Source organism: Lichenostomus cassidix, chromosome 3 (assembly GCF_008360975.1).
Source record: "Lichenostomus cassidix isolate B80296 chromosome 3, HeHo_3.0, whole genome shotgun sequence".
NCBI classification, from domain to species: domain Eukaryota; kingdom Metazoa; phylum Chordata; class Aves; order Passeriformes; family Meliphagidae; genus Lichenostomus; species Lichenostomus cassidix.
In genome coordinates, this window is record NC_139483.1 from 55,659,992 (window position 1) to 55,687,777 (window position 27,786).

The 27,786-nt window shown below is 40.6% G+C and overlaps 1 protein-coding gene across 1 annotated transcript in view; it reads left to right on the plus strand.

The window, feature by feature from the left end:
- FNDC1 (fibronectin type III domain containing 1) overlaps positions 1–27,540 on the plus strand; it is a 63,907-nt gene extending 36,367 nt beyond the window's left edge. Inside the window, exons 10-20 of the mRNA XM_085055872.1 lie at positions 1,223–1,334; positions 2,321–2,701; positions 7,376–7,441; positions 9,312–9,473; positions 11,425–11,655; positions 12,659–12,767; positions 20,147–20,226; positions 21,869–21,898; positions 23,561–23,722; positions 24,222–24,344; positions 25,756–27,540. Of these exons, the coding sequence (XP_084911998.1) occupies positions 1,223–1,334; positions 2,321–2,701; positions 7,376–7,441; positions 9,312–9,473; positions 11,425–11,655; positions 12,659–12,767; positions 20,147–20,226; positions 21,869–21,898; positions 23,561–23,722; positions 24,222–24,344; positions 25,756–25,871 (1,572 nt within the window). The 3' untranslated portion in view covers positions 25,872–27,540. The remainder of the gene's footprint in view (positions 1–1,222; positions 1,335–2,320; positions 2,702–7,375; positions 7,442–9,311; positions 9,474–11,424; positions 11,656–12,658; positions 12,768–20,146; positions 20,227–21,868; positions 21,899–23,560; positions 23,723–24,221; positions 24,345–25,755) is intronic.
- Positions 27,541–27,786: the final 246 nt, after the last annotated feature.

Genomic DNA, 27,786 nt, shown 5'->3' on the forward strand with positions numbered 1-27,786 from the left:
GCTCAGATGCCATTGATAGGAAAGCCCCACAAGCTGTCTACATGTCCACACCTTGTCTTTTAAAATGCTTTACAATGAGTTTTTAACCAAGGAAAGCAGTGAAGGAACTGGTGCTTCCTGTGTGTTTGCTGAGCAGTAGGAGTCTGTGATCATCCTCCCTGGCATAAGCAGAGCTGCTTGCACAAGGCATGACACGTAAAGACATTTGTTTCATGGCCACTTCAATCTTACAGTTTTCATTAGAGGAACACAGAAAAGTGCATCAGGCATGTCACATTCAAGGGAGGCATTTTGAAAAGCATGCCCAAAGCCCTTCAAATAGACTCCAGAAAGTGGGCTAGAAAGGTCCTTGGAATGCCTTGGGGCATTTCTCTTCCTCATGAGGGGAAGGCATTGCTGCAAGCAGTACGAACACCTTGTAACACAAGAGGATCAATGCTAAATCTGGGGCCTGGAGGGCTGCAGAGATTGATCTCCTCACCTGCTGTCCTTCCTGCTGCAGTCTTTTCCTCAGAACCAGATGTAAGTCTGTCTTGCCAACCTGGAATTGCTGCTTATGTCCCTTTCCCAGTTTCCTCAGAGCACTTAACACCTTTTGCGGTTTTGTGTTCTGTGGCTTAGTGTCTGTTACCTCAGGTTAAAACAGCATACAGTTCAGCTATTTTGGGTTGAAATAGCAATGAGGACTGGATTTTAACTGCAGTTAGCTCTGGAATTCAGTCCAAGCTCTCAGACATATTTGCTTTATGAGACAGAGGCTTTTCTTCAGTCTCCATCCCCAATTAAAATCTTAGCTACTTTGTTTTCACTGCTGTTTCAATATAAATTAACTAGTCTACTTTCTAATTTTTTTTTGTTGGACATGCTTCTAAATCCCATTTTCAAAATTTCTCAGGGTGAAATGTGTATTACAGGAATTCACCTTAGTATTCCCACAGTTCAAGAAAATCAAGGGATTTGCTCCTTTGCACATGAGATCTACAGTAGGTGATATGAATATGGCTGTGCATCTCTGGAGCCCAGTTCCTGGGAATTTGCTTTCTTCAGCAGTGAAATTTCAGTGATTACTGTACACCTAGTTAGTTTTAAAAGTTCAAGTGTGTAGTAGCTATTCCTGGACATCACACTTAGTGTCTGAATTTCCCCAGGATTTCTGTTGTTGCGAAATTTCATTTCACCTCCTCTTGGGCTAGCTAAACTTGAGTCCATCTATTGCTTTTAGATTGTAGATCTTGACCGAGGGCTAGTGTTAAATGCTGAAGGAAAATACCTCCAAGATTCCCAAGGCAAACCTCTCCGAGTGAAATTAGGAGGGGATGGACGTACAATTGTTGGTAAGTTACGGCTTCTGTCATACAGAAAAAACTCTATAAAGTTTTTTTATACATAATACAAGTCTTTGAGCTGTTGAATGCTTGAGCTGTCCAAGCCCCATGCAAGCCATTTGGAGTTGCTTGTACCTCAAGTTTCCACCAAACAGCACATTGCAGGACCTGGGGAGGCTTTGAGGCATCCTGTGGGACTCGAGTATGGGGCAGCAAGAATCACTGAAATTCATCTCGCTTGTATCAGCATTAGGACTGCAGAACTGGGCCAGAATAAGGATTGATGATTAAAATAAGGATTGATGATTGTTTGTATCTTTGTATACATAAAAATAATTATTCCCCACTGCTAGCCCTGTACCAGCCATATGTATGTGTTTATTTCATTTCTTCTTCTAAAGCCAACCACAAATAGTAAGAAACCCTGTGTGTGTTTTCTGAAAACACTGCTGTTTGCATGTCAGTCCACCTGTACAGACCTCTCGAATACAAACTCAGTGCCTATTGTTAAACTGGCTACCATGACTATTTACAGTATTCAGAATTTGGCACACAAGTTTATCTGCAGTGGCAGCATCTTGCCAGCTCATTCCACTTTTTCCTTGCACATGTTTGACAGTAAGAAGAATATGGATTCATCATACATTTCATCAACAGTTATGAGAGTGACTTAGATGAAATGCAGTCATTGTCTACACATTCTTAAGTGAGACCTCACTGGAGTGTTTATCAAAGAGCTGAAAAATGTGAACACCACTGTGGTTTACCTGAGTTTCTTCTCAACCATTCTCTTGCCAGAACCATTTTCCAGCTTCCTTAGTCATGGCTCTTTCCTAGGTAACACCCTTCTTCTCTGTCAGTTTAGTTACAGGAGGCCATACTCATCCTGTCAGTGCTCTTGTGGTATCTACCATGATAAAACACAGTAGTGTTTAGGGCTATAAGCCTGAAATGGATTAATGGTGAGACTTTTTGGTTTTGTTCTTCTCTCCTAGATGAAAAGGGTGCTCCAATGGTGAGTCCTGATGGATTGCCTTTGTTTGGACATAGCAGATTTAGTAAACCTGTAGCAAGTGCACAAGATAAACCAATAATAAGCCTTGGAGGAAAGCCTCTAATTGGTCTTGAAATGATTAAGAAAACAACCACTCCCTCAACTACTACAACAACAATACCTACAACGACTACCACAACTACTACCACAACCACTACAACCACTGTTGCTACAACCACCACCACCACTCCTGAACCAACCACCACGGAGCCACCCACGGAGAAACCCACACCAACCTGTCCTCCAGGCACCTATGGGGAGTATGATGATGAAGGCAACTTGCTTCTGGGGCTCGATGGCCTGCCAGAGTGTAATGCAGAAGGTAATTTCCTTTTGTGCTGTTGGAATTTCCATGGCTGTGTTATTTGTACAGCACAGTTACACAGATGTGGAATGGCAAGGAATCTGTCTCTGAAGATTTTGGTCCATTTGATAAAGTAGAGGCTGAGATTAGAGCATATGAAGAAGGGTGTAGGTGTTAAATGGCTTTTCACTGGATAATGCCAACTTTCCCCAAAGCTGAAGTTTTTTGTGGAAATGTGTTGTTTTCAGCAATTTTCTTACCATGTGTTAGATCCACTTTTGTCACATATGTTCACTCAGAGGAGCACAAGTATAGGCAGTAGGTTTGTGGTCAAACTACTTACATATCAGGTTTTCTCATTCAATTTCAGGCTGGGGAAGGAGTTGGAGGAACTATAGTTTGTCTATTTTGTGTTCACTTATTACAATGAATTCTAAAAAGTCTCTCTTTTGAGCCATGGTGGAAACAGCATTTGCAAAGTGAGATTCTTGTTCTCTTGCCAGCCCTTGGAGACAGATTGTCTAGCAGGAATGCAGCACACAGCACAGATGAAGCTGGTGAAAGTCAGCTGGTTCTGCACAGATAAGGCAGAGTTGTACACTGACTTCTTCATTATCTGAAAATACAAACTGGTGTCAGTGAATGTAATTTTTCCCTCTAGCAGTTATACAAGTTTAGGTTGTGTTGCCAAACTGAAATCCAGAGTAAACACATATAAATGCACTAGAGCCTTTGAGTTTTCATCTTGTTCCCTATCACGTTTTATGCTTTCAGCACCTGGATGTTGCACTGCGAGTGAGTGAGCTGCTTATTTTGCCAAACCAGATCAGGGAGCACCATGGTAGCCCTTACCCTTTCCATTTGTAATCCTCAACCCAGTCTACTAATGGGCAATAGACAGACATAACTTAAACAGCATGCTGGCAGTCAGACATCAGACAACGGCAGTAACCAGTTTTAATGGGTAATGAAATCCCTTCCCTTTCTCACATACACCTGTATCTCTTAACTCAAAGTAGATTTACAAGTAGGTCACATAACCATGGCTTAGGAAGTGGAACTATCACTTTGAAAAGGGCGGTGATATGGAAAGGTGTGGCTTCAGCAACTCGCAGTGAGTCTAAGGATGTCATCTTGTGAGAGGATCTCAGAAACAGAAAACAAAATTCCCTTACCAGCTTCCCTAGGTAACTAGTGAATCAGAGATGTCAGTTCCTTGTGCAGGTGGAATTACAGAGAGTTATAGTGTTAGTGTTTATTAACAATTAGCCATGTTTGACAGTGTGCATTTATAGAAGTATGCTTGCATATATATATATATGCACAGATGTGTACATACACAAACATATACATACAAAATGACATCATCATTAAATATTTCTGTGAAGATTTTTGCTTTTCATTTTGGAAAGTTCATAGTTCTTAATTGTACTTACAAAAGTGTTACAAATATTGTTATATGTGGTCACTCTCATACTTTCAAAGCTGCCTAAAGGAAACCATGATTTTTGGTAGTTAGAATCCCTCCCACACCCCCAGCTCCTTTTGCTTATCTTAAATGTTGATTATATCTTTTAATGTTTCCTCCTTTTTGCCTGTGCTGTTTGGTACCTGGAGGATCTCTTCTGAGCATTATAACAGTAGAAATTCATTAAATCTGTCTGGGGCTAAACTGAACGTAGGCCCTAGAAGCTGAGCAACAAAAACCTTCATGCTATTACGTTCAGCTAAGTTGCTGGCTGGGGAATTTTCATGTGATTTTCTGCACACATAAAAAATTCTGCTTGGGTTTTTTGCCTTCTACCAGATAGGCTTATTGAATCTTTGAACTTTGTAGAAGCATGAATGAAAGTGAAGTTTTTATTCAGGCTGTGTGTTCAATGAGAATGGCCTTTAAGTTACTCATAAATTGCCTGGCATTTTGACAGTATGTCTGCAAATGTCTTACAGTGGAAGACTGAAAGGACAAGATGATGCTGGATTTCTGTTTCTTACCTGGTATATAGCTTGAGCAATATTAGTCCCTACCTGGCAATTTTGAAAGCTTCTCTGAAGAGTCTTTTTTTTTTAAGGTTTTTTTAAATCCTAGTGACCTACCTCAGGATTTGATAAACACAACAAACCAACCTGCAGGTTCCACAAAGGAACTTGCTTGAAAAACAAAGATCTTTGTGATATTTCTTTAATGATGGCCATTATTGTTTAACAAGTGAAGTGTGTATTTCAAGAGGGGTAAACAACTACTACTTGAATTATCAAAACAATTAATGCAGCTTTCACTTGACCATTTCCAAATTATACTAAATCATATTTTTCTTCTCTTTCCCTTTAATCTGAGTCTAGAAATTGCTCCAGATTGTTTAGTAAAATGCTTTTTCTGCCCAAGCTTGATATTTGTTGCTAGGTGCTTTACTCACAAACAGACAGGGGCTGCAAGTGCCAAAACCCACCGCCAAATGTCCTACTTAAGCTTTGGAAAATTCTTTTATCTCTGGCAGGACTTTTTCTCAACCCAGCAGAATTTGTTGTCAACTTTTCACTAGATTCAGCAGTCTTTAACTTTCTAGGAGGAGTTTGGTCACACATGCATGATTTGTCAGTGAAATCAACTAAATTTTATTCATGAACTCACAAAGAAAATAACAGGTAGAGACTTAACCACATGTTACATGTGATAAAATCAAGTGATGGCTTTTGTAAGACAAGTAAGACAACAAGATTGTCCTTACAGATGCCAAAAGTCTGTGGCAAGTGGTCATAGGAAGACTTGGCCTCATTTCTTACAGGCAGGGTTTACTCAAGAGCTTCAGCGAAGGGTGATGGAGCAAGCTGAAGAACTGCAGCTGGAGTGTGTACAGAAAATAATATAATGACAGGTCCTTTGGGAAGTACCCCTGTAATCACCATGACACAGCTAATGCTAAACAAGCAGAGACAGTGAAATTGAGTACAAAAATAGAAAATTAAATTTGGCTTTCCTGGGTTGTAGGTAGGCCAAAGATTTACTAGCTAATAAGTGTGGATTAATTGAAGTTTGCCCATGAAGAACTTCAAATTTCTTCAAATCTGATCCTCTTGTTTACTTGGATGTACACAGTCAAAACTAAGTGCATACATTATAGACCTTGGTTGGTGCTGGCCAGTTGTGGGTAGATCTGCAGAATTCAGCAAAGAGTTTTTACTTTTGACTGACTACCCTCAGACAAGTCAAGTGACTTCCAAGGGGATCATCTCCTGAAGAGTGGTGGTAGAAGTCTACCGTGAGCAAATGCCAGATTGTAACATATGAGAGTCTGACAAGAATAAACCAATTTCCTGTCTTTTAAAGCTAATTTTGGCATTAAAATCACACTGTGTATTCAAGAGAAAATTATTTTAGGATAAAAATTGCAGTAATACAGTAATTGTTGATTCTAAAAAAAACCCCTGAAAAATGAAAATGTAGCATTCAGATTATATTTGCAAACTATTTAACACTGGCAGTTGAAATTTTGCATTGTTTGCTGTACTGGTTAAGTAAAAATAACACTATTGCTTTCATATTAAGTGTTACAGGAACATTACCAATTTATGTGAAGTGTCCTGAGGTCACATCTGTCTTTCTCTTGTCTTTGTTCACATGCTGGCCACTCCCTAGCCCCAGCATTTAATTGGAGACTTCTGATGGTACCTGCAATGTTACAGCACAGTGCTTTTGCTCTGTTTGCATGGCTTTTTATGACTGTTCTGAGCTTTGTGTACTCTTTGGCTTCCCTGAATAACATGTGGAGAAATGCTTTCCTCAGAGTGTGCAGGAAAGCTTTGGGGATTCAACAGATGAGGTCCTTGATGGTTGATGTACCTGGTGCTGGATTCATGTCCTGCAGAGATACTGAGATAATATAAAGGAATAATCATCTGGGAAGTATATTGGTGCATTTGCATTGGGTTTTGGGGTGGATCAGGAGAGTGTTTTTGATGTGCACCTCACAATCATCTGTCCTTGCTATGCTTTCATTTGCATTGTGAAGCAATCTCACTCTGATTTCCTGAACTGAATTCATGTCAGATAAAACTAAAGCAGAAGCAGTGCTTCAGGATCACACGTATGTGGCCCAACATGTAATGGGCAGCCATTCCATGAGATCAGAGTAGAGCTAGTGCAAAGTAAAACCCCAGAAAATCCAGCACTAATTACTTCATTTTACAAATCCATTATTTTTGGGCTGCATTACTTGCAAGATCATTGACATTGTCTATAAATGTCATGGCTCTGTAGGCTGTTTGTTTTTATACCTCCACAAAAATATTTGGGTAGAAATATTTAATTGCTTGGTTGGTTTTTTTGGCATATAATCTTTTCACATCTGCTGCTTCTGAGACTATAAAATATTGTGAAATCCAGATGTGAGCACTGTGCAGTTGCTGGCAGCCTACCTTTGCTCCAGAGCAGCTGGGGCCTGGGGCAGAGCTTCTGGAAGGTGATTACTCTTAATTTTGCATGGCAGCCCTGAACCCATTTTCCCCCACTCTCGACTACTTCACTTAGCTTCTCATCTGTTATTCTAAATATGCAGAGTGAACTGTCACTGTGTTATTTGGAAACCCGGTAGTTATCTTACTTCTTTAACTGGCTAAATATTTTTATTTAAACTTTATTCCAGAATTATTTTATTGAATTCTTATAGCAATTTTTTCTTTCTCCTTCAATAGATACATTCTCAGGACTGGATTCAGATGTGACGGCAACTCCAGAGGCATATGTGATATATGATGATGGTACTGTTTAACTGTAAAAGTCTATTGCAAGTGGCATGTTGCTTTTTTCTCTGTCTTCTTTCTTTGGAACTGTGTTCAAGGAGGCAGATTGGTGAACGGGAGCTTAAGCAAGTGGTGGTGAGCTGGAAAACAGTTCTGCATCACATGTGGAGAAAAAGGGTGCAAAACCACCTGTTTCTGGACATAAAAGTCCCTTTCTATCAGTTCTGCAATCTAACAAGAACCTATTGAGGAAATAAATTACTTTTCAGAGCTGTGTCATACAGACACTGCCTCCATCCTGGATTCTAACTCCAGCCCAGTCAAAGTCAATTACCTCCTCTCAAATATAAAATCCAAATAATATTCAAGCCCTGGAAACTTGAAATATGTTAGCAAGCTGTTTTGTTGGTTTTTCTTTTTTTTTAATGTGTAGTCTGCATTTAGACAATTAAGGATGCTCATACTGAATGAGATCACTGACATATGAAACAACTAATCTGCTTAAATCACATGGAATTTAAAGAGATTTGAAATCAGATGAAAGGAAAAGAGTTTGTTTTCAGAATTATATTCATGCCATATTGATACTGTAATCAGGGACACACAAAACTTAGCTGAAGAGGAAGCATCAAGTCACAGCATTTAATTGTAAGTTTGCAGAGGAAATGCAAATTGTCAATTATTGGAACTAACATTCACTTTCTGCCATCAGAGACATCTGATGTTCTTTCCCTTTTAGTCCTCAAATTCCTGCTCCTACCCCCACTTATGAAAGTGCATAAATACAGACCTCAGTTAAACAAAAAAGCTTTTTAGTAGAATTTATGACTCTAGAACAATGAAAGTTTTTTATTTGTGGTTGTGATGCAGGCATATTAAGTTGAACCAACAACAGAAAAACATTTAAAAAGAGAGTGCAGCAGCTGAGTGGAAGATACCACAGACATTTGTACTTTTAATTCTGACCACCTCATATTGAAACTGGCATTTAGAATGTGGGAAGAAGGGGATGATCTAGAAACTGCACAAGACATACATCCCATGTTCCTTACATCTCCATGGATGCAGAATATCCTCAGCACACAGGTCTTTTACCAGGCCTCCCCTTAGGTACAAGTCACCTGCAGAAAACATATGCTTTAGCAGTTTAAGCACAAAACACTCAAAGACATGAGCTGGGCTCCCCAGCCTGCATGAGCCATGGCAGGGATGCCAAATGCTACTTTCCCTTCATTTTGTATGCCAACCAGGTTGGCACAGTAGCTTTTAAAAGAGCACTGAATTTAATAGAATTGAACATTATGAGATTCATGTAAGGCAGTTTGCCTTCCTTCATGGCCTTAATGGGACCAAAAATGGCAAATACCAGGCTCCACGTCTTAAGTTGTAGGAGGGTTTGAGAGCAGTATGAACCACCTCTAGTGCTTTAGAATTGCAACACAGTTTTCTTTAAAAGCCATATTTTTCCTCTCTCTTACCTTCTTCCTTTGGCCTCTGAGGGCTTTGGCCAGGGATTCAATTACTGTGCCATCTTCTCTTGGGGACTGTGAGGAGAGGTGGCAGAGGCACATTTGGGATATTGCTGTACAGATACATTTAGTCATAGTCATCCTGTTTAACTGTGTGAATGAGGTCTAATGCAGCAATGGCATTAGTATTCTAAGGCAAGGACTTTGTGCTCACTGTCCATCAGTTTGGCAGAAACCATTGCAAGGCTGAGGTGTGACCAGCCTTGACAAAGAGGCTTGTAAGGAGTGTGCAGCAGGGCTGGCTGTGTGACACTTCTTTGGGACTGTGGCTGGTGACAGAAATGTTTTGCTTCTCAAAGTTAAGCCAAAATTAGGTGAAGCATGCTAACATTTTCATCTTATGTTTGTTTCCTCTGAAGACTATGAATTTTTTGAGAGCACTTTGCCACCAACCACCACCACTGTCACCACCACCACTGCTTCTACGACAACAGAATTGGAAGTTGACTATCCAGAGACTGGTGTTGGTGGCACTGGCCCTGTGTCAGAATATGATATTGCTGGGAAGAAACGCTTCACTGGTAAGGATGTCCTTTGGTTTATGTAGCTTACTACTTGTGCTGCAAAGAATTCTTGTTCCAGCAAGGCCAGCCCTTAAGCTGAGACCATTGCACAAACCCATCTATCAGATTTGTGTGTGGGCCTTTTAAGGATTGCCACCTTGGAAACCCGAACAGCAGTTTTTTTCCTTGCTTCAATGCTTGTGTGTCTATGTGTGGACCCACAATGATTTTGCTGAACCAGTTCAAACCTCTTTGTACTCTTTCAGTGTAAGTGCTCTGCTCTGTGTGCTGCATTGTGTTTGGTCTCGTTGAAGTTAGTAAGTGCACAAGAGTGTCTATGGCAGTGCTTAGTTCAGCTTAACTGTATCTAACTTCATACTAGTAGTTCCAGCAGTGCAAGTCTCCATGAAGGTGTGAGTCTTCCCTTGGGAGACCTGATTATTTTCCATGAATCTATTAAACTCCTGTGATTTCATCCCCCTTGCACAAGCATACACTTCAAAAGGGTGCTTCAAAGGCAAGGAATGAATGGTATTTTGGGTATGGACTTCCCAAAATGTAAATCCATTTTGCTATTTGTATGTTTTCTCAGTAGAAGGAATTTGGTGAAGGAACCCCCATTACATCAGCCATGTCTCATGTGTACATGAGCCGTTCAAGTGTGTAGGTTGGTGTTGCAGCACTGACTTCAGAGCTGCTCTGCTTCTTTGTCAGAGAAGCAGCTGGGGGCCAGAACAGAGGGATTTGGAGATTGTAGGGCACTGCATTCCAGGCATCAACCCAGGCTGGTGACACCCACTGCAGCCCTTTACTTATTTCTGGCACTTGAACTGAGGTCAGGTCAGCTGCTGACACACCTGGCATTTCAGAAAAGAGTTCAGGGGATGGAGAATCTTCTTTGACACATCTTGGCTTCCCTTCCAGTCCCCACAAGCTTCACTTAGCTTAGAGTGGAACTCTGCTGCTGGAGTAAAATATTTGTTTTTATATATGCCAAAACTTTTTCCAGTGCATCTTCAGTTTCCCTGTCCAAACAATTTCACGATGTTTCTATTCGGCTCTCTCACTGACAGTGCTTCTTGATTCATTTAGCTGGAGAGGCTAAAATTAACTTCATTGCGAGATCTGGAAAAAATTCCTTTAGGGCATGAAATCCAATAAGATAAACCAAGAAATGTTGGTTTATGAACATTTCAAGGCACTAGAGAAATAATATTACCATTTCAATGAATTGTATTATTGCAACTGAATAAACATTTCCAAAGCAAGTTTTATAGTCCTTACTTTGAATGTTACGGTGACTTTTAAGGCAATAAAAAGATGGTTTAATCTTTTCCTGAACTGAAGGGCAATTCCAGTCAGTATAAAGCTTTTAAAAATAGAAGTAACAGGTTGGGAACACATGCCTGGAAGGTAGGGACTCCTGACTCCTGGTCCCTTAGTACCCAGGGGACCACAACAATCCCTTTAAAATGGTTGGACTTCACCTTGGAATTACTCTTCATGTTTCTTTTGTTGTTTCGCTCCAGCTTCAGGATGTTTGTGTAAGAACCAACTGTAAAGTCTTAGATGATTGAAGGCCCTTGCAGGGATCTGTTCCCACGTGTGGAAAGGCAGAATTGGGGTGACATTTTCATCCCACCTTCCAGAGCAGCTGGAGGTAGCAGTGCAGAGGGTGTTGCAGTCAGACTGCTCTCTTCTGCTTCTTGGAGCAAAGACAATCCTTCCATCTTTGCATAATTTTATGCAGTTGTGAGTGTAAACCTGAATGTTGGCATCACATTCCCCCTGCTCGTCAGTCAAACTGGCTGTGAGCCGTGCTTTGTTTGCAGCAGTCTCTGGGCTGGAAAATGAGGAATTTTAAAATGTACCACAAAACTTGACTCTCTTCAGGAAATTGCCAGCCTGTGTGCTACTCTGGGATACCTCAAACTGCTAACTAAATGCCACCCTTCCCTGTCTTTTCTAGCTCCTTATGTGACCTATCTCAATAAGGATCCAGCAGCCCCCTGCTCCTTGACAGAGGCCCTGGAGCACTTCCAAGTGGAGAGCCTTGATGAAATCATCCCTAATGACTTCAGAGAGAAAGATCAGCGTCCTCTGAAAGCTCCTCACAACATCACAGTCGTGGCAGTTGAAGGCTGTCACTCCTTTGTCATTGTGGACTGGGCCAAGCCTGCTCAAGGAGACATGGTAACAGGTACTCTCCTGGGGGTTGTTGTCCTGGTGGGAGAGTGGAGAAGAGGAAGGTTTTCTTAAATGGCCATTTTTACTTTAAGCTAAGCTGATGGCTCATGAAGTTCTCAATCCTCTGCAGTTTTCCAAGGGAGGTGAGTTACTTTCTGAGGAATGAGAAAGTTCCATCAGTCATCCCTCAGTGCCAGATGGAGCAGCCCGTGTTGGTCCAGATATCTCAAGATTTTGGCACTGATCTCTTGACAGTGGTTCTGAAGGCATCACATCCTACCTGAGTGGTAGCTGTAATAGTGCTTCACTTGACTGAGCACTTCTGCCCCAGGTAGTGCCCTCAGCTTCACTGCAGCCACCTGCAGAGCCTGCTTTGGAGCATCTTTCACATCTGGCTGCAGTCTGTTCCAAGCAGAGGTGACGGCTGGTCTGGGTCCTGCCTGGCTGTGAGTGTCGCTACAGGAGTGATCTGCCTGTGGAGGGGCTTCTGGTTTGGTGGTCTTCTAATCTGCTTTTTTTTTTTCTGGCCAGAAAAGAATGTCAGTTGTCACAGTCAATTATCTCAGAATCTGGGACCCAGGCTATGCTTAGCTGTTTTACTGAAATTTTGATTAAATATCAATCTGACAAGCAAGGTTTGGAGAATTTTGTATAACTTTAGTATTTTTTTTCACAAAAAAACTCTGGTATTTCTGACTGTACTAGTGTTTGCACAGTTAGTGTATCACTTAATACAGTGAATGAGTTGCCTCTGTCATCTTTTTGCCTTCATTGTGTTTTAAATCAGAATTCATAACTGGGTGCCGTCCTCTGATGTAATGCTCCATCATTATTAGCTAATGATAGGAAATTCTTATAGACTGGCATCTTCCTGGAGAGTTAGGCATGGAATCACTTTCATATTCAAAGATGTTTCCACTCCTTTTAATCCATAAAATTTACCATGACACCTAGGGATGTCATTTATGTAAAATTTTATTAGAATCCTCACAACTATTTGTCTTTTCTGTTTGCAGGCTATCTGGTTTACAGTGCATCCTATGATGACTTCTTGAAGAACAAATGGTCAACCAGGACTGCAGGGTCTACTCACTTGCCAATTGAGAACTTGAAGCCCAACACGCGGTAAGGATTTGATCCACTCCTTTTTCAGTTCTGTTGAGGAAGTAAAACAAATTTTGAGAATTGTCAATTGTTTTTCTTGGCCTTAGTATAAATGTTTACATCTGATTTAGATTTTACTCATTCTGTTGGACAGCAAACCGTGCTATAAACTGCACAACAGCAACATATCTTTACCGTATTAACCCTGGAGCAGATGGCAGTGTGTACATGTATACATGTTTGTGTGTATAAAAATGTGTGTCAGCAACAGAGAAAATCCTGTTTTAAAATGCATTTTCTAGTCTTTTGCATAACTGAATCAAATGTTGGGGGGAAGAATGTACTAAAATATACCTGTGATGTGATGTGATGATGTGATGTGATGTGATGTGATGTGATGTGATTGATGATGTGATGTGATGTGGGCCATTCCCACATATGTGTGGCCAAGATTTGATGTCTAAGGGCTGCTGGGGAGGTGCTGCCCACTGGTCTTTTTTCACTTTCTGTTCACATGAGTAGTGCTGGGAGATAAGGCTTGGTGCTATAAAGTGAGGTTGTGGTAATTGCTCAGAAGTCAGTTTGGAAGGAACTTTAGGTCTTTATCATGGAAAAATCTGACTGACATGACAGAACAAGAATGCATGCTTCACATGATATTGGAATAATTTGTGGCAATTGGGTGGGAAATAAACAGCCACAGAGGGACTGCATTCAAATTACTCTTTTAGAGAGATGCTCAGTGTCTCACATACTTAGTCTCTCAAATTCTGAGCCTGAAATTCTTTTGGTGCTGCCTTGGGCCAGGCCCTTCACATGCTGCCGTGTATGGTCTCTTGGGCACTGGTGGAAGCTGTTGCTCACACTGTGGAGAGAGGCACTGAGATTGTGGGCTGGAATTAGCATGCCTTACTTGATGGTGAACTACAGATCTGAGCATTGACTGCTTGGACAGGCACACAGGGTTTGTGCTACGACAGCACAGAAAAGAGAAATGGTGTCAGTCAAAGTATCTTTTCTTTCCAGGACAATTTATAGGGGAAGGGAAGGTTCTGAGGGTTAAAAGCAGTTGATTGAGAGCCTCAACCTAGAAAACAATTATTGAGCATGAGCTTCCATCTAAAACCTTAAAAGATTAAATGATAAAATAAAATAAATAAATCACAAAAAGCCAGTGCAGTGTAGCCAATTGGGTGTCAAGTATGATGAGGCATATTTTTTCTGACCACATTATGACACTTCTCCAGACTTCAGGATAGACTTACACCGGTTTGCCCCTGCAGCTGCTCCTGCTGGCCTGGAAACATCCAAGCACTAAGAAATCACAGCATGTGTTAGGAAGGGGGTGCTCTCCCTTCTCTCCTCTGCAGAGATTTCCCTCCAACCAAAGGGTTCTGAGGACATGGCATCTCTTTGGGAGAGCCAGAACTGCAGCAACCTCAGCAGCAGTTCCTTATGCAGTTGCACAAGGGACACGTTCAGCAGAGGACATCTACAGTGTCAAAGACCTGGAAAATTAGCAGAAGAATGCTGATTATGGAGAAGCAAGATAAGCACATTCAGAGCACCCACAGAATTAAAAGTACAGAAATAAGGTGTTACAGAAAAACCTGTTCCATCTTATCCTCTCTGTTTTGTCTACAGTCACACGCTTCATTAGGCATTTTCTTACATGTCCAGTAGATAGAAAAAGGCCACTTAATCAGAAGATTGATAATCTAGACCTTAGTGACAGTCTTTTAGGTTGGTTCATGGTGTGTTAAAGCAGAATTACTTCATGGTGGAGAGCTTCAGTGGTATATACTCTGCATCTGCTAGCACTCTTGTTAAAAAACATTGTTACAAATATATGCAGGTTGGTATGTGGCACAGCTTATCTGTGGGTTTCACCTATAATAACAAGATGGAAAAGGTTTCACATCTCCTAAACACTGTTCCTAGATAGTGATGGAAGCAGTTGCAGACCATTCTGCCTTTGTACATCTACGTCCTTGTGACTTGAGGACACCCTTTCCCTAAACGACTCTCCTGTTGCTGCCAGAACCAGTTCCTGCCTCTATATCCCAGACTCCTCAATATGCTAGCCCTTTTCCCCTTCATCAGTACTCACTTCTCCACTCTCACCTTGTCTCCCTTGCAGGGCAGGGAGACATTGCCTTTACACCCCAGCTTTTCCTGGGGCCCTCCATCTCTTGCTTCTGTGCCATTTCCACCTTCTAGCTGAAGCTCCTCACCTCTTCAGTCCTTCAGTCAAATCTCCCTCTCCTGATGCCCAAAGGCCAGAGACAACTCTCTGCTTCTCATACACAACACCTGAAGGGCTCCAGAACACTAGAAGGAGCGCTTGCAGTGAAAACTCACAGGAGTTTTGCAGCTGCTGTCCTGGCCAGGCTCGGTGCAGGGGAATTGGTGGGAGTTGAGCTGCCAACCTGTGGTACATCTGCTGAGATGTACATTAAATCCAGGCTTCATAAGGTCACAATTTGTCTGTATTTGAATGGAGTTTTATAGGAGCAGCAAGGTCATAGATTCATGCATGTCCATGAACTTAGTGACTGTCATGTTGAATTAAGGTTCTGTTCATTGTAGGGAGGTTCAAACAAGTGCTATTTACTTAAGCGTATTGTTTCACCAGGGTCTTCCTGAAGATAGTATAATCCATTGGCCCCTATTGTATGTTCTGTGAAGGCAATAAAGGCTTCCTGTGGGGTCTGTGGTGGAGAAGAAGGGATCTTTATAACAGAGAAATTGTGTGTATCAGCCATTCTCATTTACATTCTCCAAATCCACAGACTGAATTGATTGCATACTTTTTGTCTTAAAAATAACTCTCTAACCGCTGGAAAAAGGTCCCATGCCTAAGAAAATATGGCATGAAAGCTGAAGTTAGTCTAAAAATTTTATGTCTGCATTGTTAGTACATTTTGTGATAAATGTCTGATTAAGTCTGATTTACTCTAAGCAGATGCTATTGGCTGCTGGGCATCCCACGAGGGGCTGTGGGTGGTGCAATTTTGCAGCATGCACAGCATATGAGAAACAGGTTGGCATCTTGGCTGAAGTCAGCACCAGAGAAGATTTCAAGCTGTCAGCGTATCCTGGAAAACATCTGCCTGGTGTTTAGGTTTTACAAACAAAAAGAAAATCTATGTTTAATCCAAGTTATAAGTTTTCTTCTGAGGCCTGGTCTGACCTCCATTTGAGAAGTGGAAGTTTTTCCATTAGTGAAACTCTGGTCAGCTTCAGTGGGCTCAGGAGCTGCTTCCTTGTGACATGGGGCTGTAAACACTAAAATTACTTTAAACCACATTTAAGCCTTTAAAACAGAAATTTTGACAAGGCCCTTTCCCTAACCTTAATTCTTAGCTGTCACAGAAGATGATGCAAAGGGCTGGACAGCATCTGCTCAACCACTAAATCCAGTCTTCTGCAGTCAGAAACATTGTAATCCTTGTCATAAATATTTCAGTCCTCTTCTTGAGCATGGTTAGACTTTTTCCTGCCTTTTTTAGGAAACCTGTGTCAGTGCCTGATGGGAGTAGCTAGATGGTCTCATGGTTTAAAGCACTGTACTTACCACCATATCTCCATGTCTCCTGAAATCTTTCTCTCTGTCCACTTGGGTTTTGTTCCATTTGGGGATGTCTTGATCTCACAGTGCCTGCTACCAATTCCAATGTTGTGTAGAGTATTTCATAGGAGGTTCTCAGACATTTACTCAGGGCTCACAACTGTAAACAGAGCCTGGATCTTCTGTTTCAGGGGGCCAAATGCCCCAAAAATTCCTTTTCCTTTCTATATCTCCATTAAAACAAAGCCATGGTATGTCCAACAAGCAGCATCAGACACAGCTGGCTGCTGTGTGCCACTAGGGCCACAAAACAGAGCTAAGATGTCCACAAAACCCTTGTCCTGTGCAAGTGGTAGACTGGTCTGGCACATACCTACCTCATACCAGCTCTGTAGGGTGCTCCTCTTCCAGCTTGGCTCTAATGTCTTATAAAATTTGCTGTAACTATTGTTGAGGGATGTAGTGCTGGGCCATTTTAGATGGAGTGAGACAGTTTGCACAAAACCTGCAGGCACTGATTTACACATTTTTCTTACGGAGGGATGATGTATTTGTAGGAGGAGGATTTTAACCCTTGCTGTGGGGGTGCATCCTGCTAACTAATTTTCTTTTTAAAAGCTGCTTCCTTAATTGTCATGCTGAGTGATTATCTCACTTTGTGCTATGAGTGCTAGCTATTTAATGCCAACAGAAGGGAGACACCTTGAATTAAGTCATAGAGTAATTTTGCTCCATGTGACAGGTATGTTGAAAGATTAGTCATGTAGCCTAAATGAAAAAATGTATTACATATTCAATGCCCTGTTACAGTTCACTGTGTCCTTTCTTGATGTGTCACTAGAATTGGTACATAAAATCTCACAGGAAGTTTATTCTTAGGAGGAAAAGCCTTTTTCTTGTCTGTATTGAAAATTAACAACAAATGGTACTGCATCTGTTGTGATTTTTCTGTGCCTAGTGGTAACAATTCATACAGTTCTGCCCAAGCAAAGTGTAAATCAAAATATATATTACAATTTTTGTTCCCGTATTTATGTGATGAAAACCAGTCGAGTTATACTGATTTGGGATTTCCTGGCAAATTCATCAGCTGAAGGATTCTAACTAATAAAAATGTCAGATTCCTGGACCTGGAATGGCTTTGGCAATTTCTTTTTTATTTGTCATGTCTGAGAAAGAAATATATCCTGACTGCATTATTTTATTGACATTCTTAATACAGCAATCATAGCATTGTCTATGTTTAAATCACAGGTCAGCAAGTCATGAGATCTGGCTCTCATTCTGGTACAACTAGAGGCTTCTTGTGTATATAAAGGCTTAGGAATCAATTTTCCAATTTAGCAAAGAAAAATGTACTCATGACTTCACCATTGTTTATTTTTTTTTCAGACACTCAGGCAGGCAACATGAACCATCATGTGTTCTAGACGGGCTTCTATGCATGTAACAGGGCAGCTGAATGCACAGTTGTCCTGATGGCATAGGTTATCAGTTCCTGCATTATGCATTGGATATAAAACTGCATGTCTTTCCCCACTTAAATAGGTGCACAAGGTTCTTGGTCTGCTCTCTCTCCTGTTTCAGAAGGGGATCATTGCACTCTTATGTCTGATGGGAATGCATTGAGGCTACCATGAGTACATGTGTATTAAGTGCATTGAAAGGGTTACTCAGACAGTGCCACTGAGTTGAAAGGTGGTATCTGATTATATCTTTTTGGAGGCAGTGGGAAGACAGGCATCCATACTTTCCACTATGCTTTAAAGCATTATGGAAAAGGTGTTGGCTGGAAAACATCTTTCTCCTGCTCTTCTGAAGCAGTTACAGCAAACACTGAGCTAACCTTGGTGCTGTGTTGCAGCTCTTTTGGGAACCAGTGTGAGGAATTGCTGCCTTATGTCCCATCCCTGTGGTCAGGTTCGTGCTGCTCATCCCTGTCCTGATCCAGGTGGCAAAAGTGCTAGTGAAGGAGGTGTGGATGGATACAGGTGCCCCATGAGAGCATTGGCCAGAAGGGAAGGAGCACATGGGAGGCTTTTTGCCTTCCCTCTCCTCTTTCCCCAGACATGCTAAACACTCTTATACAAAAAATCCAGGTCAGTAGTTAAAAACAGGGGCAAATTTTTCTGCCAGCAAGAGGATTGTGCTGGATGAGCAAAAAGCACAGCCTTGCTAAATTCTGCTATTCAGCATGCTTTCTTTTTGCCACAGCATATGTGTTTTTTTAAAAAAGCTGTGAGTTGTTTGTGAGCATTGTATTGTCATTAATTAAGGACAGAACTGGCTGCAGAAAGCAGGAGTGGAGTAGTTTTCTGGTGTGTTTTCTGGTGTCAGCTGCAGGACACAGCTGGGATAGGGGACACATCCCACAGAGGGTCTGACACGGGTATGAGGTAAATCTGGTGCCATGGATGAAGTCCAGAATATTTCAGCTTCTGTAGGTTCCACACTGATTTCCCCTAGACAACCTGCCTGTAATTTTTAAGGAGTAAACAAGATGTCCTGGCCCATGCCGTGGAGATAACCACCTTGCTTCTTGGCAAAACCCAGTGTTCATGTGGCTACCACCCTTGGGCCAAAGGAGGAGGATACTATTTGCACATCTTTCCAGCCTTTTCATAAAGATCAGTTTGATTTTGAGGCAAAGCAGTTCACCTTACTTGACAAAAGATATTCCTTCTAATGAAAAAAAAATCACTTTTGCCAAAGAGCTGGTTCAACCGTGTCCCCTGTGGTTTATTGTTGTGAATATTTTCATATATGCTTAGCTGTGCTTAGGCCAGAGAGGGCCCTTTCAGGAGTGACCTCCAGTCCCTGCTATGTGGTTAAATCTGAGAGGAACAAATACAGCTGATGGTACAGGAAAGTGCACATGGTAAATATCGAGTAGCATACTAAAACCAGCAAAGTCCTTGCAACAGGATTGTGTGGAATTTCCCTGCTGCATGGTAAATTTGGCATGAGCATTGTGTCTCAGCCCAGCATGGCCCATGCAAGCAAAGCAGCATCGGCAGGTTTTAGCGCAGGATGGGAAGATGCTGTGCTGGAAATTTTTAAGTAATCTTTCATTCTAGTTGGCTTCTGTTGGACTGCTACAAATACAAGAGGAAAAGAAGAAAACAGTAATCTGGGGGGAAAATGTCAGGGTAGGCATCAACTAAAAATTATTGTATTTGAAAATGAACTAAAAATGTACTTAAATGTATTCTTCTCTAAGGGTGAGGATAAGTTTGCTTCTATCGAGCAAAGAGTGGAGTTCTAGTGGTGAGTCATGTGCTTTGACTTAAGCATGTGATTTAAACACTTTGGGAGAATCAATAAGACATCATGTGATGCTTTCTTTTATTACTCAAGTATTGTGATCTTAATGCTGCTGGAGTTTTTACAGAAAGGTCAAAAGCTTAGTTTCTGATTTCATGTAAGTCTGATCCAGTTTCAGTTTGCAGTTTACACCACTGCTTTCCTGGGAGTTAATGTGGTTTTAAACTGTTTGTGAGATCAGAATTTGATTTCCTTGAAACTTTTTCTTTTAGTCTTTTGCTATTAGCTGTTTCATAGAAAGTGGATGTTGTTGTATGTGGTTTTTGGAAGGGGGATGATATATAAATAAGTGTTCCAAAATTATGCATGGGAGCAATTGCAAAAAGGAGACATTTGTCTGTAACAGCCAGCTCATACTCTGGCTCAGTATCCCACTCCATTTAATGCAAAGAACATTCAGTGGAATTATCTTGCTTTGATTCATACCCTGTTTTAATATTATTTATAATTTAGCCATTGGAGTGGAATCTGTTTTAATATTATTTCCCCTCTCTTCTTCTTTCAGGTATTATTTTAAAGTCCAAGCAAAGAATCCCTTTGGTTATGGACCCGTTAGCTCTTCAGTCTCATTTATCACAGAATCTGGTATGGTTTGCTTTTTATTTTCATCTCCAAACTGAATTCATAATAACAGATGTGGCAGGGCAATGACTGAAACCAGTATGCCAATAACAGTGATTATTCTGGACTTGCTGCTTTCAGACTGTGGGTTTTTTTAACTTCAATTATTTGTTTTCAGTTAAGCTAGAAAAATAATATGCACTCCTAATGCCACTATGAAAATGTAAGTGATGTTAAAGTCAGCTCCAAGGGAACGGGAAGTTGAATTTCAATTACAAAGGATTACTAATGTTCAACAATACAGAAGCAATTGGAAGTTTAATGTCTTTGATAGATTGACCAAACATTTAGTAAATTAGTTTCCTAATTGTGAACAGCAAAACAGTTGGAAGTGGTTGTCTCTGGAAGAAATACAGAAAGCAGCAGTTCCATCAGATAGGCAACGTTCTCTGTTCTTTTTTTATTTTTTTGACAAGGCCTGCTGCTCTTTCACAGGGCTAATAATACATTCAAGAGCAACAGCCCCTTCTAAAAATAGTAGGTTAAATGAGCTATTTTTTGCCTGTTTCTTCTTCTACTTCCATTGAGCCAGAGGCCAGTGGCTCCACTGAATAATAAAGGACACAAAATACTTGAGTGAAAGGTCTTGTTGTTTCTTGCAAATTTTTCCCTTTTAATGACATGGGGTTTACGCAGACTCTGCCTTTGCTCATTTGACTTCATTCTGCAGTGCTCACTTCAGAAGCTCCACTAAGAACCATGGAAGTAAATCATCATAGAAGGGAGACAAATGCAAGACAAGTCAATGGTCCTGGATAACATATTCAGATTTTCATTAAATTAATACAAGGCTCAAGTATTAATCCAAGCATAGTATTTGACATAGCCCAGGTGGCCAAGAAGGCCAGTGGTATGTTGGCTTTATCAGCAACAGTGTGGCCAGCAGTGATCATCCCCCTGTACTCAGCACTGGTGAGATCACACCTCCCATCTTGTGTTCAGTTTTGGGCCCCTCACTACAAGGAAGACTTTGAGGTGCTGGAATGTGTCTAGAGAAGAGCTGTCAAGCTTTGGAATAGGCTGCCCAGGGAAGTGGTGGAATCCCCATCCCTGAAGGTATTTAAAAGACATGTAGATGTGGCACTGAGGGACATGGTTTAGTGAGGACTTAGCAGTGCTGGGTTGACAGTGGACTCAGGGATCTTAAAAGACCTTTTCCCAACCTAAACAATCCTATGATTCTGTGCTGTATCTTGCAGATCGTTTTCCTGCTGCCGGAATATGGGCCTGAACGCCTAGTTTTCCCATCCAAAATCAGCTCCTTTGTGAGCTTTATTTAACATGTTAAATACACCAAATTAAAAGTTGTGTTTGTAGCACTGATTTTCCTTTGTCCTTGCCAGAGGTGGCTTTGCAGCTGGCACAAGTACAAAAACGAGTTGCTAAATGCAAGGCCAGGTGGTATAGTTACAGTGACAGAATAGGTCATAAGAGAAAGAAATTGCTAATTCGGAGTGCTCTTCTAAGCAAGGAATATTCAGTAAAGAATGCCATCATAGGATGAAGCACTTTATTGAAAATGTTAAATCAGTGACTCCATATGTTTCATATTATAAAACAACATTTGGAACAAAATACTACATTTTCTATTTTTTTTTTCTTCTAGACAATCCTCTCCTCATCGTCAGGCCACCTGGTAAGTCTTACTCTGTTGTTTCATTCATGAAATGCATAAAGCCTGTGCAAAACAGCTGGAATATAGGTATTAGAAACATTCAAACATGCAGTTTTAGTTACAGTTTTAAGCCGGAACAGATAGTAATTAATGGGACTGATTCACAAAACATTTTTTGTCTTAGGACACCTTATTCTGTTTTTTGAAAAGAAATCTTGTAAAGATATGTTCAGTTAAGCACTTGATTTTTGCCCATCTTTTTTCCCTGGTACAACAGCTTTAATTGCTTGGTAATAAGCAAAGTATGTTACTTCTCTATTTGTGTCCTTCAGTTGCCTAAGGATAGCTTGAATAGCTAGTTTCTCTGTCTCAGGTTCTGGTGCTCATCTGTACAAATCATCATGCCCTTATAACTGCTAAAAAATTCAACGATTTATTACTGACACAAATTTTATGCCACAAAGCTGTTGAGCTTCCTTTGTGTTTCCAAATTTGCAATAAGCTAGTTCAGCCCCCGATCGGATCTGATTTCCAGGTGCTGGGACTAACCTTGCTGACATGAACATTGGAAGGGTAACCCCAGGCAGTGCATGCTCTCAGAAGATCTCATGGTTATTATGCTCTTTCAGCTTTCCTAAGCGGTTAAAATGGTTGGTTCTGGATTTTTTGCTACACTGCTCATGAAAACAGTGTCCAGCATATCCCTTCCTTCTCTGTTTCATTGCCATTGTTAGTCTGGGTTTTTTGTGTCCTCAGAAGTCTCTGAGGATTGCTGATCAGTGACTGGTTCTCACATGCAAGTGTTTGCAGCATTCGGTCCATGTGTCAAATGAGAGGTAGATTGACTAACAGAAAAAATTTCCAATCTCATTTGAAAACCACCTGTAAATAGCACAGTAAAAACTGGGCTTTGTGCTGTAGTTAGAGAGAAGAATACCAGTTATCCCATTGGAAGCTTTTTGTATCCTTCTGTATACATTAATACAACAGCAATTTCAAAATAAATTATATTTTCTTGGCTAGTACAAAGCAAACATTTAGGTGAGCCAGAAGGAATATTTAGTCTTTTGCAATACAGTTAAGCAGTCTTCTCTGCAGCAGTGCTCTGAACAGAGTTCCCCAGGAAAGGTCTCACTTGTCTGTTATTGGAAACTCATCTGTTTTGATGTAATCTGGGAAAACAAAACAGAAAAGTACATTTGTGATATGATCTTTTTAACCAAATAGCAAGAATAGACTTCACAGGCTGTTATTCACCACAGAGTTCTTAACATGTGTTCTTCTGTAAAGGGGTTATGTTTTATACTTAGTCTTAAAATGCAAGTCACTGTCAGACCTAAGATTAACTTTAAGAAAAGAAATGGTGTAATACAAGGTACAGAAGAGCTCTTACTAAAACAATTTAAGCCTCTTTACTTAAAGCTGTGGTTCAGTACATGAAATGATATTTTTTAATCATTTTAACAGTTATTATTGTCTACTGCCTAGGAGGTATTTAATAAAGTCTCTAACTTCTTTTTATAATGATATTTTTTCTTGATGTAGTATTTCTGAATATAAAAAAGTCATGCATTAATCTGTTGCAGCATGTCTTGTAAAACATATTGTTGGATGTTAACCTCTGCAAAACTCAGAGTGGAATGTTGATCTGTCCCTAATGTGGAATTTTTTCTTTTCTCCAAGGTGGTGAGCCTATCTGGATCCCATTCACTTTTAAATATGACCCCACCTACTCAGACTGCACTGGCAAGCAGTATGTGAAACGAACTTGGTACCGCAAGTTTGTAGGAGTGGTTCTTTGCAACTCCTTAAGGTACAAAATTTACCTCAGTGATGACCTGAAAGGTAGGCACCAAGATTAATTTCCTGGTACGTGATTACTTGCCATCTCCATCTTCTGGCTTTCTTATTTTCATATGTGTTTGAATAGTAGGAAATAAACAGCCCTATCTGTTAGAGAAAGAGAGCTTTGCAGTTTTTAGTTTTCATTTGCAACTGAAGTTAAACTAATGGTATTGATATAGTGAGCATTTTTTACTTGCACATGATATATTCAAGTGACTAATCCAGTTGAAAGTCTCTCCACCTGTCACCTGCTCATGGACTTGCAAAATGGGGACTACTGTAGTCTGGAGCTGTAACCCATTTATTTTCCATAGTTTCTGCTTCTATACTGTGAAGGTAGCGTTCTCCCTCTTTCCAGTCACTGTTTGTTCATTGATAATACCATGTGTGTCACTGTAATATTCCTCCTGCTTTCTTCCACACTTGTTTTCCTGGTTGTAAAGAGCATCCCAAACATAAGTATTGCTGAGTTAAGTAATCTGTCTATATCACTCTTCAGATACCTTCTACAGCATTGGGGATAGCTGGGGAAGGGGTGAGGACCACTGCCAATTTGTGGATTCACACCTGGATGGAAGAACGGGACCTCAGTCGTACATTGAAGCCCTGCCGACCATCCGAGGTAGAGCAATGGGGGAGTGGGATGTCTGTTATGCCATCTGTAGGATTAAGGACTAAGGGGCAGAGCACAGAGTGGAGCTCTGTCTACTGCTGCTGGCAGCTCTCTGAGGAGTCCAGCTAATGCAGTCAGTGAGAACAGATTATGAAAGTCCCAGAGTGCAGAGAGAGAGAGAGAGAGAGACAGAAAGAGAGTGGCATATGATGCCAGTACTTTGCAGGAGAAAAATGCAAAACCAACAACACCAAAAAAGTTGTACAGGTCTATAAAACCTTTCTTTTATTGATAAGACCTACCTTGCTGAACCAAGGTGCAAAACCTCTTCCATGTGCCCAAAGGGACCAGCTACATCTTTACAAATACAGCTTTTGTGAATGATTTCTATTAGTTCATTCAGTGAAAACCACGAAGGAATATGTCTAGCAACTTAAGGCCAGTACTTTTATTCTGACCTGGTAGATGCCTCTCTCAGAGGCAAAATTCTTACGTTGAAGGAGTTCCTCTGAGCAAACTGCTCACCTCACATAACCAAGAGGGTGGCAGCTTTCTTCATAAAATGAAACCAATAATGAAAGTCAGCCAATCTTTTCAGTAAGTCTGTTGGTTTAAATTATTTAGTTAGCTTTTGTGGTTTCCATGTTAAATTATGTGTTGATATTCTTTGCATGGTGCAGTTACCAGGAAGAAGCTGAAGTAGTCACTGATATTTATATATCACTGTGAAGTACTGCACTTCTTAGCTCAGAAGACAGATGATTAATCCAGATGTGTATATACTAGGTCTAGGAGACAGAGATAGAGAGCACACAACAATTTTATTATTGGCACAAGCCACGAGTGTTTCAGATGTTCCAATGCACGAGCTATGCGGACAAGAATGCTGCACCTCTTCTAATGCTTTAAGCAGTCACATTCTTTCTGCAGATGAATTAAAAGGGGAAGGGAGGGCTTAACTCAGTATTTACTGCATGAAATGATATCTTTTTGTTTTGTGAAAAGCTGACTTTTGCTCATGGTCTCTTAAGCCTTGTGAGATAATATGATTTGATGGTATTTTTTGCCCCAGAATCCTTCATATATTTAAACTTAGTTGGAAACTTCGTGAACACAACTGAAATATGCCCACCTTTTGGAGTGAAATGCAGAAGCTCTTTGGCAGACCACAGCATTACACAATAGTTAAAGAGATTTTGAGCCATAAAACCAATCAAAACTACAAGAAATATGAAGGACCAGAGTTAGATCATTCAGAAAGGATCTCAGCCAAATACCGGGGCTAGCCAATACCCTTTTGATACAACTCCCTGCCTGACAGTTTATAAATTTTTGTTTGTGCTGTGGGATTGACTCTCACTGCATCTGCTACTTTTGTTAAATTGCTCTGGAATACAAATGGGTGTTTTTCTCCTGACAGGGTATTACCGCCAGTACCGCCAGGAGCCTGTATCGTTTGGACGCATTGGATACACAACACCCTACTACTATGTGGGCTGGTATGAGTGTGGTGTGCCCATCCCAGGGAAATGGTAGCAGTCTTCTTTCCTGTCTTAGGTAGACTGTGCCTTTCAAATTATTTCTACCAGAGGATTGTGAGCAACTGATTTGGAAAAGAAGAAGTAAAAGAAAAAGATAAATGAGGCAAACCAGTGAAGACCAGCTGCTCAAGAAACCCTCGTGAAGGCAAACATGGACACCCTTTACCAGCCTAAATCTGTGGTGCTACTTGATTTCTTCTTGGAAGCAGGGATAGGATATAAGTCTGATGTCCTACCTTTCTCCTCTGTGTCTTTAAGGCACAGAGAGAAGGTTGCAATGTGTGCAACCTCTGAAAATTAGAACTGTATTAGCCATGAAAATTTGGAAGTTTATTATATCTTACAGGAACGACCTAAGCATGCTGTGCTTGCTTAATGGGATGCTAAACTGTCTTTTGCTGCCCAACAGGGCTCCCCTATATGCCATATAACTGGCCACCCACCAAAGGCAATATATTCTCCTGAAGACTTACCCTGTGGGTTCACCCACTGCTGGACATCACCAGGTCACAGTGTAAATTCACTTTGAGATATATCTGTATCTATATCTATATAAATAGAGTACTGTACATCTGCAGAAATACTTCTTAGAGATGCTGAGATCTTCTTGTTCACTAGATAAATATGTTTGGAATTTTTATGTAAAAGGTGCTGTTAATTCTTTGAAATATTGCTATGCACAATATATTAACCAAGGAAAGTGCTCTATTCTTCTTGTGAGTACTGTTGATGTAACATTTGAATTACTGATCAAAGACCTGTGTCCCACTTCCTTGGCAGCCTTTGGACTGGGCATCCAATGGGATTCTCTCCCTTCTATCCATGTTAGAGTGGCACTGTATAGTCCAGCAGAAACACATACACAGCAGTTCATCAGCATCAGTTAAACTTTCTATCTTTTACTATTTAAAAGTTTTAGTGCAACTTTTCTGCAATCCATTCTCATCTTATTTTGTATGTTATTTATTCCTTGTCAGTATCTTTCACATTACTGTGCAGAGGCATAGGATGAGTAATTTGCAAATTAGAAACTGTTTTTAACTTATTTGCTCTCCAAAAGCCCAAGCCACCAATACAGGAGTCAACTATCAGGAAGCTCATTTGACTACAGGGTCATATTGGGATACACTTCCCATTAAATACTACCAAAATCCCTTGCAACCAGACAAGAAAGCAAAAACTGACATGAATGAAAGGTATAATGATTATTTTTTAGAAGGCATTTGGAAGCTGGCAATAATGTAGAATTTTTGTAGTCCTTCTGGGCAGTTGATGGTTTCTTCAGTAGCATTCCGTCTTAATGTTTCATGGTAACATCTCAACAACCTTTGCTCATGTTAGTAAGATTCACCTGTTCTGGCAGCCTGGGAGGGTAGCAGTAACCTGGGGGACAGATACAGGACAGGACAGGTCCATCTCTCACTCTCATTCCAGCTTATATGTAGTGTAGGTCTAACACCTCTTGAGTTGCTTCCTGTGGTTATTTTAAATTGTATGGAGGCAAAAAAGGGAATTAAAGTGATTAAAAGTGCGTTTTCTTTTCCATGGTGATTTGGGTTTTAACATTTTAATTTTTTTCACATGTTCTTGCTTCAGTACAGTGCCAAATATATGGTCTTGAAGTATAACTTTTTTTCCTAATAAACCTATGATACATGGTTCCATTTCTGTTTCATCCTTCCTGGTCATCTGTGTCAAGTAATCTAAGTGACAAATTGTTAGCTTTCAAAAAGTCTTCCTTGGGACAAGAGTAAGTGTCAAATTTTTGTAAGGGACTGGAAGCATGTCAATGTGTTGTTCCCTTTCGAAGATGATTAGCAGCTAGTGTGGCATTACCAAGGGCAAATCATGCCTGACCAGCCTGATTATATTCTTTGTTGAAATGACTGCCTCTGTGCACAGGAGAGAAA